Source organism: Macrotis lagotis, chromosome 7 (genome assembly GCF_037893015.1).
Source record: "Macrotis lagotis isolate mMagLag1 chromosome 7, bilby.v1.9.chrom.fasta, whole genome shotgun sequence".
In the NCBI taxonomy this organism is placed as follows: domain Eukaryota; kingdom Metazoa; phylum Chordata; class Mammalia; order Peramelemorphia; family Peramelidae; genus Macrotis; species Macrotis lagotis.
Genome location: NC_133664.1, coordinates 37,607,788 through 37,622,520, shown reverse-complemented (window position 1 = coordinate 37,622,520; position 14,733 = coordinate 37,607,788). Strand labels below are relative to the sequence as shown.

Sequence of the window (14,733 nt, the reverse complement as noted above, 5' to 3'; positions counted from 1 at the left end):
ATGCTGAGGTAACATGGAAGGACTTTGATGAGTAACACAAAAATTGTTCATCTTTTATTTCTCTTATTAATTTATTTTTTAAAGGTTTTTGCAAGGCAATGGGGTTAAGTGGCTTGCCCAAGGCCACACAGCTAGGTAATTATTTAAGTGTCTAAGGCTAGATTTGAACTCAGGTACTCCTGACTCCAGGGTTGGTGCTCTATCCACTGTGCCACCTGTCCACCCCATCTCTGATTAATTTCAAAAAAAAAAAAAAAGAAAAAAGAAAAAAGAAAAGAAAAGACCTGTTTGCCAGCTTTGTTCAGTGGTGCTTTTATTATCTCCTTAACAGTTCTTTACTCTTTTTTTTTATAGGTTTTTGCAAGGCAAACGGGGTTAAGTGGCTTGCCCAAGGCCACGCAGCTAGGTAATTATTAAGTGTCTGAGACTGGATTTGAACCCAGGTACTCCTGACTCCAGGGCCAGTGCTCTATCCACTATGCCACCTAGCTGCCCCCTTTACTCTTAACTTTTTAGAAACTGAAAAAGACAAATTAGTCATAAAGTGCATTTCTGTAGAATTTATGGCCATCTTTCATGCCCAGATTATTATTCTTCCTGCCTCCTAATCTTTGGTTATCTGTCACTTTTTTCAAAGTTATCTCTCTCTCTCAACAAAAAACGTGAAATGGTTTCCTCCTGCATTGCTTTTCTAGGTGCTATTGAGAAAGAACTGATCAATTGTTTTTTTCAACCATCATGTTCTATAATCTACTTCCTAGTAAACATAAAATTTTTAAAGAGCTAAATTAGATTCAAGGGGGGAAATGTTTTTTAAACTAAAGAAAACTGAAAACGTTGATTGAAAACATGATTGTTTCTAGGCCTCAAGTTCATAACCTATAAAATAAAGCAAATGAACAAGATTCAATGTATTTTTTCTATTCTAGAATATATGACTAAGTCTGTGAAAGTAGATTCATCATAAAAATACCATTATAACTGCTATAATTATAGCAAATGACATAAATCATTTTAAGTAGAGTATGAAAAATGCCATACTATGTCCTATTATTAGCTCGAAACAAAAAAGATAGTTTTTCACAGAAATGTATTGAATCCTGTCCCCCTCAAGTGGAACAATCAGGAAGTGGATAATCAAAAGACTTGGGCATATAGGCTTAAATCAGTTGAATAACACCTGTTGGTGATCATAGGAAAGGTAATTTTTCACCTTGCTGAGCCTCAGTAATTAATAAAATGCAAGGGTTGGACTGATTATATGATCTCTAAGGTCCTTATTTACCTACTAATTGTTCAAGGGACTCTCAAAAATCTCCAGCATTACACTTCAAATTCTACAGTATTTGGCCTTCTTTATAGTACAACCTTAACAGTCATACATTGCTACTGGAAAAACCGCTAACTCACTATACATTTTCATCACAGTGATATCTCAAGAATATAAAATCTGACACTGCTTCCATTTCTTCTTCTATTTGCCAGAAAGTGATGGAACCAGTTGCCAAGATCTTAGTTTTGTTGATGCTAAAGTTTCAAGTCAACTTTTACACTCTCCTCTTTCACCCTCATCAAGGAGTTTCTTGATTTCTCTTCACTTTATGCCATCAGAATGGTATCATCTAAATATTTCTTCTAGCAACCTTAATTCCAGATTTTCCAGTCTGGCATTTCATATGATGTACTCTGCATATAAGGTAAATAAATAAGGTGGTATTCCTTTTCCAGTCTATCAAGTCTATCATGTTTGGTTCTAATTGTTGCTTCCTGACAAGTTCTTTGGGAGACATCTTTTTAAGGACTTACCATAGTTTCTTGTGTTCCATACAATCAAAGGCTTTAGTGTAGTCAATGAAGTAAATGTTTTTCCTGAAACTACCTTGTTTTTGCCATAATTCAGCAAATATTGGCAATATTATCTCTAGTTTTTCTGTCTCTTTGAAAAGCAGTTTGCTTTTCAGGTAATTCTTGTTTCAGATATTGGTGAAACCTGCTTGCAGAATCTTAAGCATAACCTTGCTGGCATGTGAAAGGAGAGTAATTGTTTGGTAATTTGAACATTGCTTGGCATTGTCCTTTCTCAGCATTGGGACGTAAACTGATCTTTTCCAATTCAGTGATCATTGCTAAGTTTCCCAAAATTGCAGGCATACTAATGCAACACTGTAGCAGCAATTTTTAGTATTTTAAAAAGCTCAGCTAGAATTCCATCACTTCCACTGGTTTATCAGTTCCTATGCCCAAAAGATTTTATTCTCCAAGATATCTGGCTTAAAAATCAATAACCATGCCATTATGGTTATTAATGATATTTAGGTTCTTGCTGTATATAGTTTTTGTGTAAACAAAAATCCTTACCACCTATTCTTAATCAGTTTCTGTTAAGTCTCCCGTATAATTTAATGAAGCTATAAGCTATAAGTAGGGTCACCAAAACAGACAGGCACAGTGAAAAGTTCTTTAAAAAGGTGATGCACTGAAAATACTCTGGTATTTTGCCAAGAAAACCCCACTGACAGTTTTAAAATAGTAAGAAAAAAAAAAAGATGGCATCTGAAAAGCAGTGCTCCTCAGGTCAGAAAAATGTCCATTTTACTCCGGGGGAAAAGTGGGGAACAATTACAAGGAGTTCCAGTATTAACAAAGCAGCTGAGTCAAGGTCAAAACAAAGCTCAGATGCTAATGTTTCTGGTGACATAAGGAAAGTCTGATGCTATTCTCCTTACATTTTTTCTCCATATTTTTTGTAAATTGGTATGGATTGTTTAATTTGTATCCAGAGTCTAGCACAGTGCTTGGTACACAGCAGGGTTGTAATAAACATTTGTTAAGAGATTAACATAAATACACAACATGTGAGTATCAAAGAAAACAAGTTAAAAATCTTAATGCAAGGAGGCAAATTTGACCCTGTATCACACTGAAATCAAATCTAAAAAGGGAGCATGACTGTTTTGCAAAAGAAAAAGAAAGCCTAATGGGTCGGCAGGTGCTGGAAAGCACCATCCAGAAAGATACAATGTAAGGGAATCTTGAAACCAGAGGAGGGAAGAAGCATGGAACAGTCTTTTTTGTCCTCTTTGGGGAGGCTTGTAGATCCCTTCTTAGAATCATATATTTAAGCGAATAAAATATAAAGGATTCTTAGAATCATATTTAAGTGAATAAAATGGAAATCAATATCAAATGTAGTTATCAAAAGGTTGTTTTTTTAAAGTTCATAAACCCAAGCCTGATTTTCAATAAAAATCAGCTAGGTAGTACAGTGGATAGAGCACCAGTCCTAAAGTCAGGAGGTTGAGAGTTCAACTACGGTCTCAGAAACTTGACCTATAATAGCACTGTGACCTTAAGCAAGTCACTTAACCCTGATACTCTCACATCCAGGACATCTCAGTCATCCTGATTGGTATCTGGCCAGTGGACCCAAATGGCTTTGGAGGAGAAAGAGAGGCTGGTGACTTAGCAAAGCTCCCCACCCCCCAGTTCAAATCCAATTCATGTGCTTGTCACCACATCACCTCCCTGACATCATAGTCTTCTTGAAGAACAAAGGACAAAAATCATCATCATCATCATCATCCTCAGTAAAAATCAATGGCAAGCAGAATCGGAAGCAATATCATCAAAATAAACTACAGATTTCTTCAGTGGAAAGAGGAAGCCATCCAGTTATCATAATTTCAAAGCAGAGCAGCTAATAATTACATCCTTCAAAACTTGGAAGAATCAGTGGAAACAACTATTGTAAACCTGACCTTCACCAAAAAGGAGGAAATGGCTGCTTAACTATAAACAATATTTCTCCAGCTGAAGAGAAGTGCGCACAATCCAATTTGAACTCTATGGAAGAGCATATTTCCTAATGTTTTATAAGAGAAGTATTCTACACAGATTCAGTAGAGGAGAAATCAGAAGCTTTTAATGATCTCATTCTGAAGACAAAAAGAAAAACTATTTAAATGAGGAAAAATGAAGAACCATGCATAAAACATCTAATGTGATAAGGGATTGACCAGTTTGACCTTATTTGATCCTCACAGCAACCCTGGGAGGTTAAGAATAATGAGGCAGACAAAGGCTAAGGGAATCTCTGCCCATTGTGAACCTAATGTCCAAAGCCATGTCTCAACTCCTAAACATGGTTTTTCTTTTTTTTTTAGGGTTTTTTTTTTTTTTTTTTTTTGCAAGGCAAATGGGATTAAGTGGCTTGCCCAAGGCCACATAGCTAGGTAATTATTAAGTGTCTGAGACCGAATTTGAACCCAGGTACTCCTGACTCCAGGGCTGGTGCTTTATCCACTGCATCACCTAGCCACCCCAAGATGGGTTTTCTTAATACTCCAAGTTGATAATGCTCATCCTCACTCAATAACTCTGTATATACTTTGTATTTGTCAATCTGCTTCACATGGTTTCTGAGCTCCTGTGATGTATTTTTCCAGATAATATAGGCTTCATCCCAGTAACGAATTAAAATATATTCCACTAAAAACTTATGTGAACTGCTGTAGAGAACAATTTAAACAATAGTAACATTATAAAGAAAAACAACACTGAAAGACTTATGCAATGTCCAACCACAATTCCAGAGCATTCATCATGATGGAAACATGGACTCAAGATACAAAATAAAAAAGATATTTTAGGTGTGGCCAATGTAGGTATTTATACTGTTTACAAAGATTTTGTTTGTTGTTTTCTTCATACTGCCAACCCAGCCACAAAAATTGGTAGTTTCTGCAAAAAGTAAGAAAAAAGTGGGGGAAAGGGAACATCACTGAAAATATCCAGAAGAACTGAAGGAATAACAGAAAGAATCAAAGACAGCAGAACAACTTTGAAAAATTACTTACTGAACTCATTATGTATTTTTAAAATAAAGTACATAAAAGATAGTAAGTCTTTTTCTATTCTACATAAACAAATTCCCCCAAAGAAAATAAATCCACCACCAGCACAGTTACTTTGATTATTTCACATCATGGAGAGAAATATGTTCAAAAATAATGTGATTCCCTTTCAAAAAAGCAGTACTTGAAAGAAATATTTCAGTCTCTTTGTGGTGTCTATAATTAGAAAGATCTATTTTCAAAAGTATGCTACCAGTTCAAAGAAACCAAAACTTCAACCAAATAAGGATCTCATTATCATTTGAAAGTCACATTCAAAAAGTTCATAACATGAAGATAGGATGCCCATTATCACAACTACTATTCACTATTGTATTAGAAATGTTAACTTCATCAATAAAAGAAAAAGAAATTGAAGGAATTAGAAATGGGAAGGAAAAGACAAAAACTCTCAATCTTTGCAGGTGATATAATGGTATACCTAAAGAATTCCCAAAAAATTATCTAAAAAAACTACCAGAAATACTTAACAACTTTAGCAAAGTCGCTTTCTATATATGACTAGCAAGATGCAGCAGAAAGAGCTAGAAAGACAAATCCCATTCAAAGCAACCTCAGACAATATAAAATACCTGGGAGTCTACCTGCCAAGGCAGACTCAAATTTTTTTTTTAAGTTTTTGCAAGGCAATGGGGTTAAGTGGCTTGCCCAAGGCCACACAGCTAGGTAATTATTAAGTGTCTGAGACGAGATTTGAACTCAGGTACTCCTGACTCCAAGGCCAGTGCTCTATCCATTGCAACACCTAGCTGCCCCTCAGAAACTTTTTGAAAACAATTAAAAAACACTTCTCACACAAATAAAATCAGATTTAAATAACTGGGCAAACATCAACTGCTCATGGATAGGGTCGAGCTAATACAATAAAAATGACAATTCTACCATAATTAAACTACTTGTTTAGAGCCCTACCAATCAAAATTCCAAAAAATTACTTTAATAACTTAGAAAAAAATTGTAAGTAAATTCATAAGGAGAAATAAAAGTCAAGAATTTCCAGGAATTCAATGAAAAAAAGTGCAAAAGAAAGTGGCTTAGCCTTATCACATCTAAAATTAAATTATAAAGCATTAGTCATCAAAATGATCTGGTACTGGCTAAGAAATAAAGTGGTGGATCAGTGGAATAGAAAAGATGCAATAGCAGGAAATGATAATACTAATCTGCTATTTGATAAACCCAAAGAGTCCAGCTATTGGGATTAAAAACTCTCTCTTCGATAAAAACTGTTGGGAAAATAGGAAGTTAATATGGCAGAAAATTGGATTAGATCAACACCTCACACACTATGCCAAGATAAGATCAAAATGGATACAGAATTTAGACATAAAAACAATATAATAAGCAAACTAGAAGATCAAGGAATAGTTTACCTGTCAGATCTATGGAAAGGGAAGCAGATGGAGATGGAGATGGAGAACATCATTAAAAACAAACTAGACAGTTTTGATTACATTAAACTAAAAAGCTTGTGCACAGACAAAACCACTGTAACCAAGATCAAAAGAAATGTAGTAAACTGGGAAACAATTTTTACAACTAGTATTTCTGACAAAGAACTCATTTCTAAAATATACAGAGAACTGAGTCAAATTTTCAAAAAAACAAGCCATTCCCCAATTGACAATTGGTCAGAGGATATGCAAAGGCAATTTACAGATGAGGAAATCAAAGCATAATCCATAGTCATATGAAAAATTGCTCTAAATCATTACTTATTAGAGAAATGCAAATTAAAGCTTCTCTGAGGTACCACCTCACACCTCTCAGACTGGCCAATATGACCAGAAAGGATAATGATCACTGTTGGAAGGGATGTGGGAAATCTGGGACACTATTACATTGTTGGTGGAGCTGTGAACTCATCCAACCTTTCTGGAGAGAAATTTGGAACTACATCCAAAGGGCAACAAAAATGTGCATACCCTTTGATCCATCAATACCACTACTGGGCCTATAACATGAAGAGATTATGAAAAAGGATAAAAACATCATTTGTACAAAAATATGCATAGCAGCCCTGTTTGTGGTGGCAAAGAATTGGAAATTAAATGAATGTCCTTCAATTGCGGAATGGCTTAACATCTGTGGTATATGTATGTCATGGAACAATTAGAAACCAGGAGGGACAGAATTCAGGAAGTCTGGAAGGATCTGCATGAACTGATGCTGAGTGAGATGACCAGAACCAGAAGAACAGTGTACACCCTAACAGCAACATGGGGGTGATGATCAACCTTAATGGACTTGCACTAATGGGATCATTAGTGCAACAATCAGGCACAATTTGAGGGTATCTTCGATGGAGAATGCCATCTGTACCCAGAGAAAGAATTGTGGAGTTTGAACAAAGACCAAAGACTATTACCTTTAATTTTTAAAAAAGGCATTTTATTATATAATTTTGCTCTTATACTTTATTTTTCTTCCTTAAGGATATGATTTCTCTCTCATCACATTCAACTTAGATCGATGTATATCATGCAAACAATGTAAAGACTAACAGAATGCCTTCTGGGGGAGAGCAGCAAGTGTAGGAGAAAAACTGTAAAACTCAAAATAAATAAAAACTTTTATTTAAAAAAATACATTCACTAAAAAAAATAAATTTTTAAAGTACAAAAAAAGTTCACACCATGCAATTATTACAGATCAAGTAAAAGTTTGTTGCTTGACTCTTTAAATGTAAAAATGCACTTAAAATGGAAATTGAGTATCCAAATTTTGAAGTCTTTTACCACAAACCAAAATTTCTCTATGTGGAATCTAAAACACTTCAAAAAGAAAAGCAAATATTATATGAGTCACATATGCCTACATTGACATCAATTTTAGTCAAAAGCATTCAAAGTTCAATATTAGGCCATGAATATTAAATTGGACTAAAATGACTTTAGTATTAATATTATTCAACAGAATGAAGACAAATCTTTGAAAATGGTTGTGAAGCAAAATTTTCCAACTTGCACATCAAAAAAATGACATTATTTCAAAGAAAGGGGATTCTTTAAAGAAATGAACCGGTTGGGGGGAGAGAGCGGGAGGATAAATAATTCACCACTAGGGATTATATACTTAATTCTCCTTGGCAGACTGCAAATGAAGGTGGGAGGAGAAGGTAATAGTACCTTTCCACCTTTGCACCAAATCACTATATGGAGAACCAGCTAATCATTTCAGAGTGTTATAACTGTTTGATAATTTTCAATTTCATAAGCTTAAATCTTCAGATAAGACTAGTTTATCTTAATTTTTCTTTCCGACAAATGTTAGAGTACCAATTGAAGCAAAGGGGAAAGGGGAGAAGGGAGGGGGAAGAAAAAAGGAAATGGTGGCATTTCTTCAATTTTAGTCTTTTACATTTTAAATCTCTACCAATACAAATAAACATGAAGAACCAAGTCATGGTAAATATTTTTACAACCTACATTGAAACAGGAACTAAGATAATATGCTTTCTATTAAATAAAGCTTAACATACCAGATAAAATAAGTAGTTCAATAATCCCTGCATCTCCCAGATAAGCAGCAGCATGTAATGGTGTCCTCTTTTCATTGTCCTATGATAAGAAGGGGAGAAAAGTTTTAAATAGAAAATTCTCTTAAGATATTCTATTTAAGGGGAAAGATACCAATATAAATTCCCAAAACTGAAATGATCCATTTTCCTAACTTTTGAAGATACATAGAAAAAGTATGAAACAAAGACCAAGAAATCTGATTCAGGAAAGATATTAGTGAATCACTTAAAAGACAAAAAGCATCAGACATTAAAAGACTTATGCCAGATTTTTAGTCCATGTGATATTATGAAATGATTTCATATTTTATCTATATAATGAACTTCCTATCAGAAACACACATGATACACCTATTTTTAACATAATACTTTCTTATGTTTTCAAAATAATGTGCTTCAAAAGTCTTTGAACTTTAAATTTAGTAACATGAAACTTATATCTTATTTTAGGTAAAAATTCACCAGGATTATAGATTTAGAGATAAAAGAACTTTAAGAAATCATCACCCAATGCTCTAATTTTATATATAAGGCAAGGAAGGGCCATACACATTAAATGAATTGTACAAGAAATGAAAGGAACTTGGATTCAAACTCAGGCAGTCTTCCCAAATTCAATGTTCTTTCCAATAAACAATACTGTCACTACTATAGATTTGACCCCATTTTGAAAGAATTTTATAAATTATAAAACAATAGGTAGATATGGGTTGTTATTATTACTGACACCAATTAAAGTTATAGAACATCATTAACAGTTTAAAACGGCACTAAGACTTTTGGAACAGCTGTATTTAAGATAATTTAGTAAGAAATAGTTCTACTTTGTTCAAAATAGCAACGAAATATTTTTTTTAACAATTCAAATTGGAAGTGAAAATCAGATAATAGTTTTTTTTTGAATTTTGAAAATCCTGAATTATTCAGTTTATTGAAGAAGGAAAGAAATTTAGGTCATAAAAATATATTCGAGGGGCAGAGCTAGATGGTGCAGTGGATAGAACTGGTGTCAGGAATTTAAATCTGACCTCAGATATTTAATAATTAGCTGTGTGACCTTGGGCAAGTCACTTAACCCCAATGCCTTGCAAAAAACAAAACCAAAAAAAAAAACAACAACCCCAAAACAAAACAAAAAGCAAAAAAAGACTATATCAGAGAAGAGGGCAAAAATGATCATTAAGTCTGTTTAAGAAATATATGCTCATGAAAATTAACTGAAAGTTTATGAAGTTCTAAAGCCAAAAAGAGATTTGTACACTTGCTTTAGGAATATTACCAAAATGCATGGGAAGTTACAAGCAACCAAATAAAGCCTAAAACATCATTTGGATGTTTAAAAATAAAGGAAAGAAGGAAGAGAAAAATCTAAGAAAAGATGAAAGGAAAACAGGAGAAAATTAAATAGTTAAAACAGTTATACATTAAATATGAAATGACTGAATTCATCAGTACCTTTTATAATAGCAAAAATAGACAAAATGAATAGTTATAATGCAATAATATTGAAGGAAAACTTTCTTCAAATAAAAAAAAAAACCCAAAACTCAAAAAGAAAATAATCATCATCATCACCACTATGGACCAATTACTGGCCTCAATTTATTCCATGTCAGCCTACAAATCAATCTCAACCAAAGATGAAGGTCCCAGAAGTCACAATACAAATAATCTACTTTCATCAATACTGTGTGATCACTCAATCTGGCATCAGATCCTTCTATAACAGGGACCCTTGCTTCCCACCTATCTGATTCATTTTGTGTTATCAGGAAAGAGTTCAGAAGCTACTGTCAGACTGACTTCAAGGTAGGAGTCCAAAGTTCTACATGATCCCTCCACTCCCACAAAATGACTTGTTCTGAGAAAACTGCATGTTAAAACTGATAGAAAGCAAAATAATCAGAACCAGAACAACAAAATACACGACAACAACAACATAAATCTTATTTTCAAAGCAAGAAAAGCTTATTAATAGCCAATTACCAATCTCAGGGTCTGAGAGAAGATAATATCTCCATACTTCTGTAAAGAAGTGAAGATGCAGAATACAGTATAATCTGCTAGAGTGGGGAATGGAAGGATTAATCAAAACTTGAACATAAGAAATGAGAATACATTAGCTACAAAGCCAGGAGAGTAGCTGAAAGGCTACTAAAAGAAATGAAGGAAAAGACATAGGATGAAATTGTAAGTACTAAGGAAAATCTTAGAAGAACCATTAATTTAAATTTCTGAAAATCTTCTCAAAGTACTGGACATGGAAAAAGAGAAAGGATATAACAGAATTTAAAAATCCAATGATGCCACGAGAAATATTGCTGCAAAGCAAAAAAGTATCAGAAAACTGTCAAACACGAGATAAATATTATCAAAAATAACTGACCTGAAAAAGAGGGAGATAACTTAAAAATTGCTGGACTTCTTCAGAAGAATTGCTAACTATTATAAGTACAAAGTAAAACAAAACCAGACAGAATCCTCAACCCACCACCTATATTGATTTTTTTCAGGACTAGAGAGACATCAGATAGGGAGGAGAGTGAGGGGAGAGAGAGTGACACACACATACACACAAAGAAAATGTGTGATTATGACTTTTTCCTGAGCACAGTGGGGAAGTCGGAGGAGTCCTATGAGGGAAAAAAAAAAACCATAAGTGGATGTAGTGAGCAAAGGAGCATACCATCAGAGGAATGGGATGGAGAAGAGGTCTCTATTAGAGGTATATGGGCAGGGTTCCTTGACTTGGATGAGAACTTGGAAGTAGGATTTTTTTTTTTTGCCTAGTCGTGTTCTGAGTGGGTTGGGGATAATGGCTTCTGATGGGGGGGGGTGGGGGGTGGAGTCCCAAGGAGACTAAGAGGACTCAATGGCATAATGGTGTCTCAATGGTACCAATTAAAGAAACACCTGAAAGAAACCCTCAGTTAAACACACCTAGAAATGCAAAGGTCAAATATAAAATATAAGGAATTTAGAAGAATGGAGAGATTTGTTTAAACTGACACAAAGTATTCAGAACCAGGACAACAAAATACCAAAATACACAATGACAACAACAATATAAAGGAAAACATTTAAAAGCAATTAAAACCTATTAATAAAAATTACTAGTTTCAGGATCTGAGAGAAGATAATGTATCTCCATATTTCTATGGAGATGAAGAATGCAGTATAATCTGCTAGATGCTGTATGAGTGTGGATTTGTTAATGTGTGTGTTCATATAAAAAGTATATTACAAACTATATAACATAAAGGCAGAGGCCAAAGAAAATGTTAAAATAAATATAATTTCCTATTCATCCTCTTAAGTTTTTATTTTTCCAATTAAATTTGTATTTTCATTCTAATATTTTAATGCTAATGTGATAGACATAACAATAATTCTAACATGATAAAAAAATCTTATAGCCAAATCAAACAAAACTAAAACATGAGAACTCTTAACTAGAATATGGAATATAGATTGTTCTCTTCACTTTTAAAAATTAATTAAAGGAAAAATTATTAGATTGGAATACTGCAGTGCTGTAGGAAATGATGAAATGTGAATTGAGAAAAATATGGAAATTCTTGGTCTTATGAAGGAAGATATTATCCACCTTTAGAGAAACTGAGGACAAGTTGAAATAAGCATAGCACAGTCTTACATATATGCATATGAATGTGTGTATGTATATGTGCTAGTAATTTTAGCTTCTTGGGGACTTGAGTAAGAAAGGGGAGGAAAATAAAGTAAATATTGCACACATCAAAGAACAAAAGAAAACCTACAAGGAAACAAAAAAAGATGGGTAGCTTTGAAGACAATGTACAGTATTTATTATGTATAGAAAATTTATTGCTTTGTATTTTGAATACTCTTATGTGGATCCTGCAGTGCATATGGCAATGCTGTTTCTTTTCTTATTTTGTATTTAAGTTTAAAATAAATTTTAAAAAGAAAAAAAAGAAAATTATAGTGATTTCCTCCTCTTTGCAGGTTTTGGAAAAATAAATATTCAAACCATAAATTTTGCTGAGAAGTTCTTCCTTGGCAAGAAAAGATTACAAATACAGCAATGTTTGCTTCTCTCAAAGGAACTTCTCGCAAAGAAAATATCACATTCCATGTAGGCATAATATTATACTTTGTAGGACTGGGAAAGTGAAGCAAAAGACAGGGCTAATAATCCCATGTTCTGAAAGTGAACCTCATAAGCTTCTTAAATTTTTTTAATTTTCAAGTACAACATTCAACTTAGAAATCATAAAAATTAAGCTAAAATATTCAAATGAGATCTCATCAATCTGAAGTTCCTTCCAAAGTGAAGACCACAACCTATCCAGGTCTCATGCATGTGCATAGAACATACTGGAGACATTTCCTTGACATCTCCACAAAAACAGAAGCAGAACTCTCTGGCTATTTAGCCATCCTGCCTGCCCTTACCTCAGCAAACCACTACCTCATTTTCTGTCATATCTTTGTAATGACTTCTTTTACTTTTCTTTTTCTTTGCACTTTTTAATTGGCTATGTGTCGTGCACCTCTTTGCTAATTCTAGAACTGTTGTTTTCTTTTATTACTTGCTGAAGATCTTTCATAATCTGAAACGAATAGCACAATTTCCATCTTTCTTGGGCGGGGAGGGTGAAGAGAAGGAAATGTCTTAGAATGATTACTTAAATGAGTGGATTAAAAAAAAAATACATTTACAAACCTGCCCTAGAAAAGTGGTAGAAAGGTTCATCTCAGGTCCTAATATCATAAAAAAATAAACAAAACTCCCAAAAAATATATACTCATTGTTAAAAGAAACTGCATGAAAAGGAAGGCAAGGAAACTTAAAATTTACACATTCAGGAGTTCAAATCTGGCGATATTTCATAGAATATTAAAGAAGAAAAATTGAGGAATAAATAGGAACCACAATCATTATGTGATATTACCTTGATGGACTGAACTGATCCCCAACCAAGTACCCAATAACAATTGGAGTCCCCAACTTCTACTTAAAGAGATTAAAAAATATATATAGCAAACTATGCTATTACACAGTAAAGCAGCTGGACTCATCTACTTTAGAAACAACTATTTATTGTGCTGGAATAACACAACAAAGTCTTGTATAGCTGGGTATGTCAGCCCATTGTTTTGTTGAAAAGGATATCTATAACAATTGTAAAATAGAAACACTGCAATCCCCTCCTCCCTTCCCTCCTCAGGATGCAAGATCTTTTACAAAGACTAAACTTCTTTTCCAGGTAGACAACACAAACCAAGACACAGTTACCTCAATCCAGTAGATTTGTGTCTTAACTCATTCTGAGGATATCAATTATAGAGCATACTGAAACAAGCACTGGAGATGACTTTGCAACTGACTTCCTACCGGTCTTATGGGGACACAGGAAGCACACAGGAAGATGTCTCTAAGGTTGGCATCCGCTCACTGAGAGGAGACCTCCTCCTAGGAACTTCCAAACTGAGGCAGGTCAGTCCTCCTCACTCCTTCCTTCATTCCCCAGCTGGCTCAAGTGACTCTCTAAACTTAACCTCCCATAATCCAAACTCCTAAATCACACCTTTTGTGTCTATTTTACCAGAAGAGAACTGAAGTTCTTCTAAGCTAGGGACTCTATTTTTACTTGTATTCCCAGCATGGTGCAGTCCCTGACCCACAACTGCTGACTTAACAAGAATTAAAAATCTATATTCTAGCCATAGGTGAAAAAAAGAGATTTCTGGTTTGTCAAGCAGAGCAATGTAAACTACACTAACATACCTAACCTCGTCTGTGTGAAAAGTTATGATCCTATCATCTGTCACAATAAAAGGCAAAATATCAATCTGGAAAAGTGGTATTAAAAAGATTCTAACTATGAATTCATCATGTTCTAACAAATACTGTCATCTAGCACATTAAAAACTCCATTAGATCTATTTGATTTTTTTTAACTGCAAAGAAATCTGGCAGAAATTAGGCTTAGATCAAGACTTTATACAACTCTATAGTATATTCTAAATGGAAAAGTTTAAGAGAAATTGATCACAGGCTTTCCACAACTTTGCTTAATAGAATTATTCTTAACCAAACAAGAGATAAAGCCAAAATAAAAAGTTAAAAAAAGGTAACCTTGGACTTACTGAAACTGAAAAGGCAACACAGACAGACAACATTAACACATCCTAGGATGAGGATGGAAATGGTCAAATGGAAAAAAAGAGAAGAGAAGTGGTCAAATGGTGGGAAAAATACCAAATACAAAGAAAGGTTTGGTATCCAAGATATAGAAACAACCAAGAAATACA

The 14,733-nt window shown here is 34.0% G+C and overlaps 1 protein-coding gene across 3 annotated transcripts in view; it reads right to left on the bottom strand.

The window, feature by feature from the left end:
- ANKRD28 (ankyrin repeat domain 28) overlaps positions 1-14,733 on the bottom strand; it is a 164,916-nt gene that overhangs the window by 83,836 nt on the left and 66,347 nt on the right. For all 3 annotated transcript variants that reach the window (XM_074195761.1, XM_074195760.1, XM_074195763.1), the window contains exon 3: positions 8,395-8,473. In XM_074195761.1, coding sequence (XP_074051862.1) covers positions 8,395-8,473 — 79 coding nt within the window. The remainder of the gene's footprint in view (positions 1-8,394; positions 8,474-14,733) is intronic.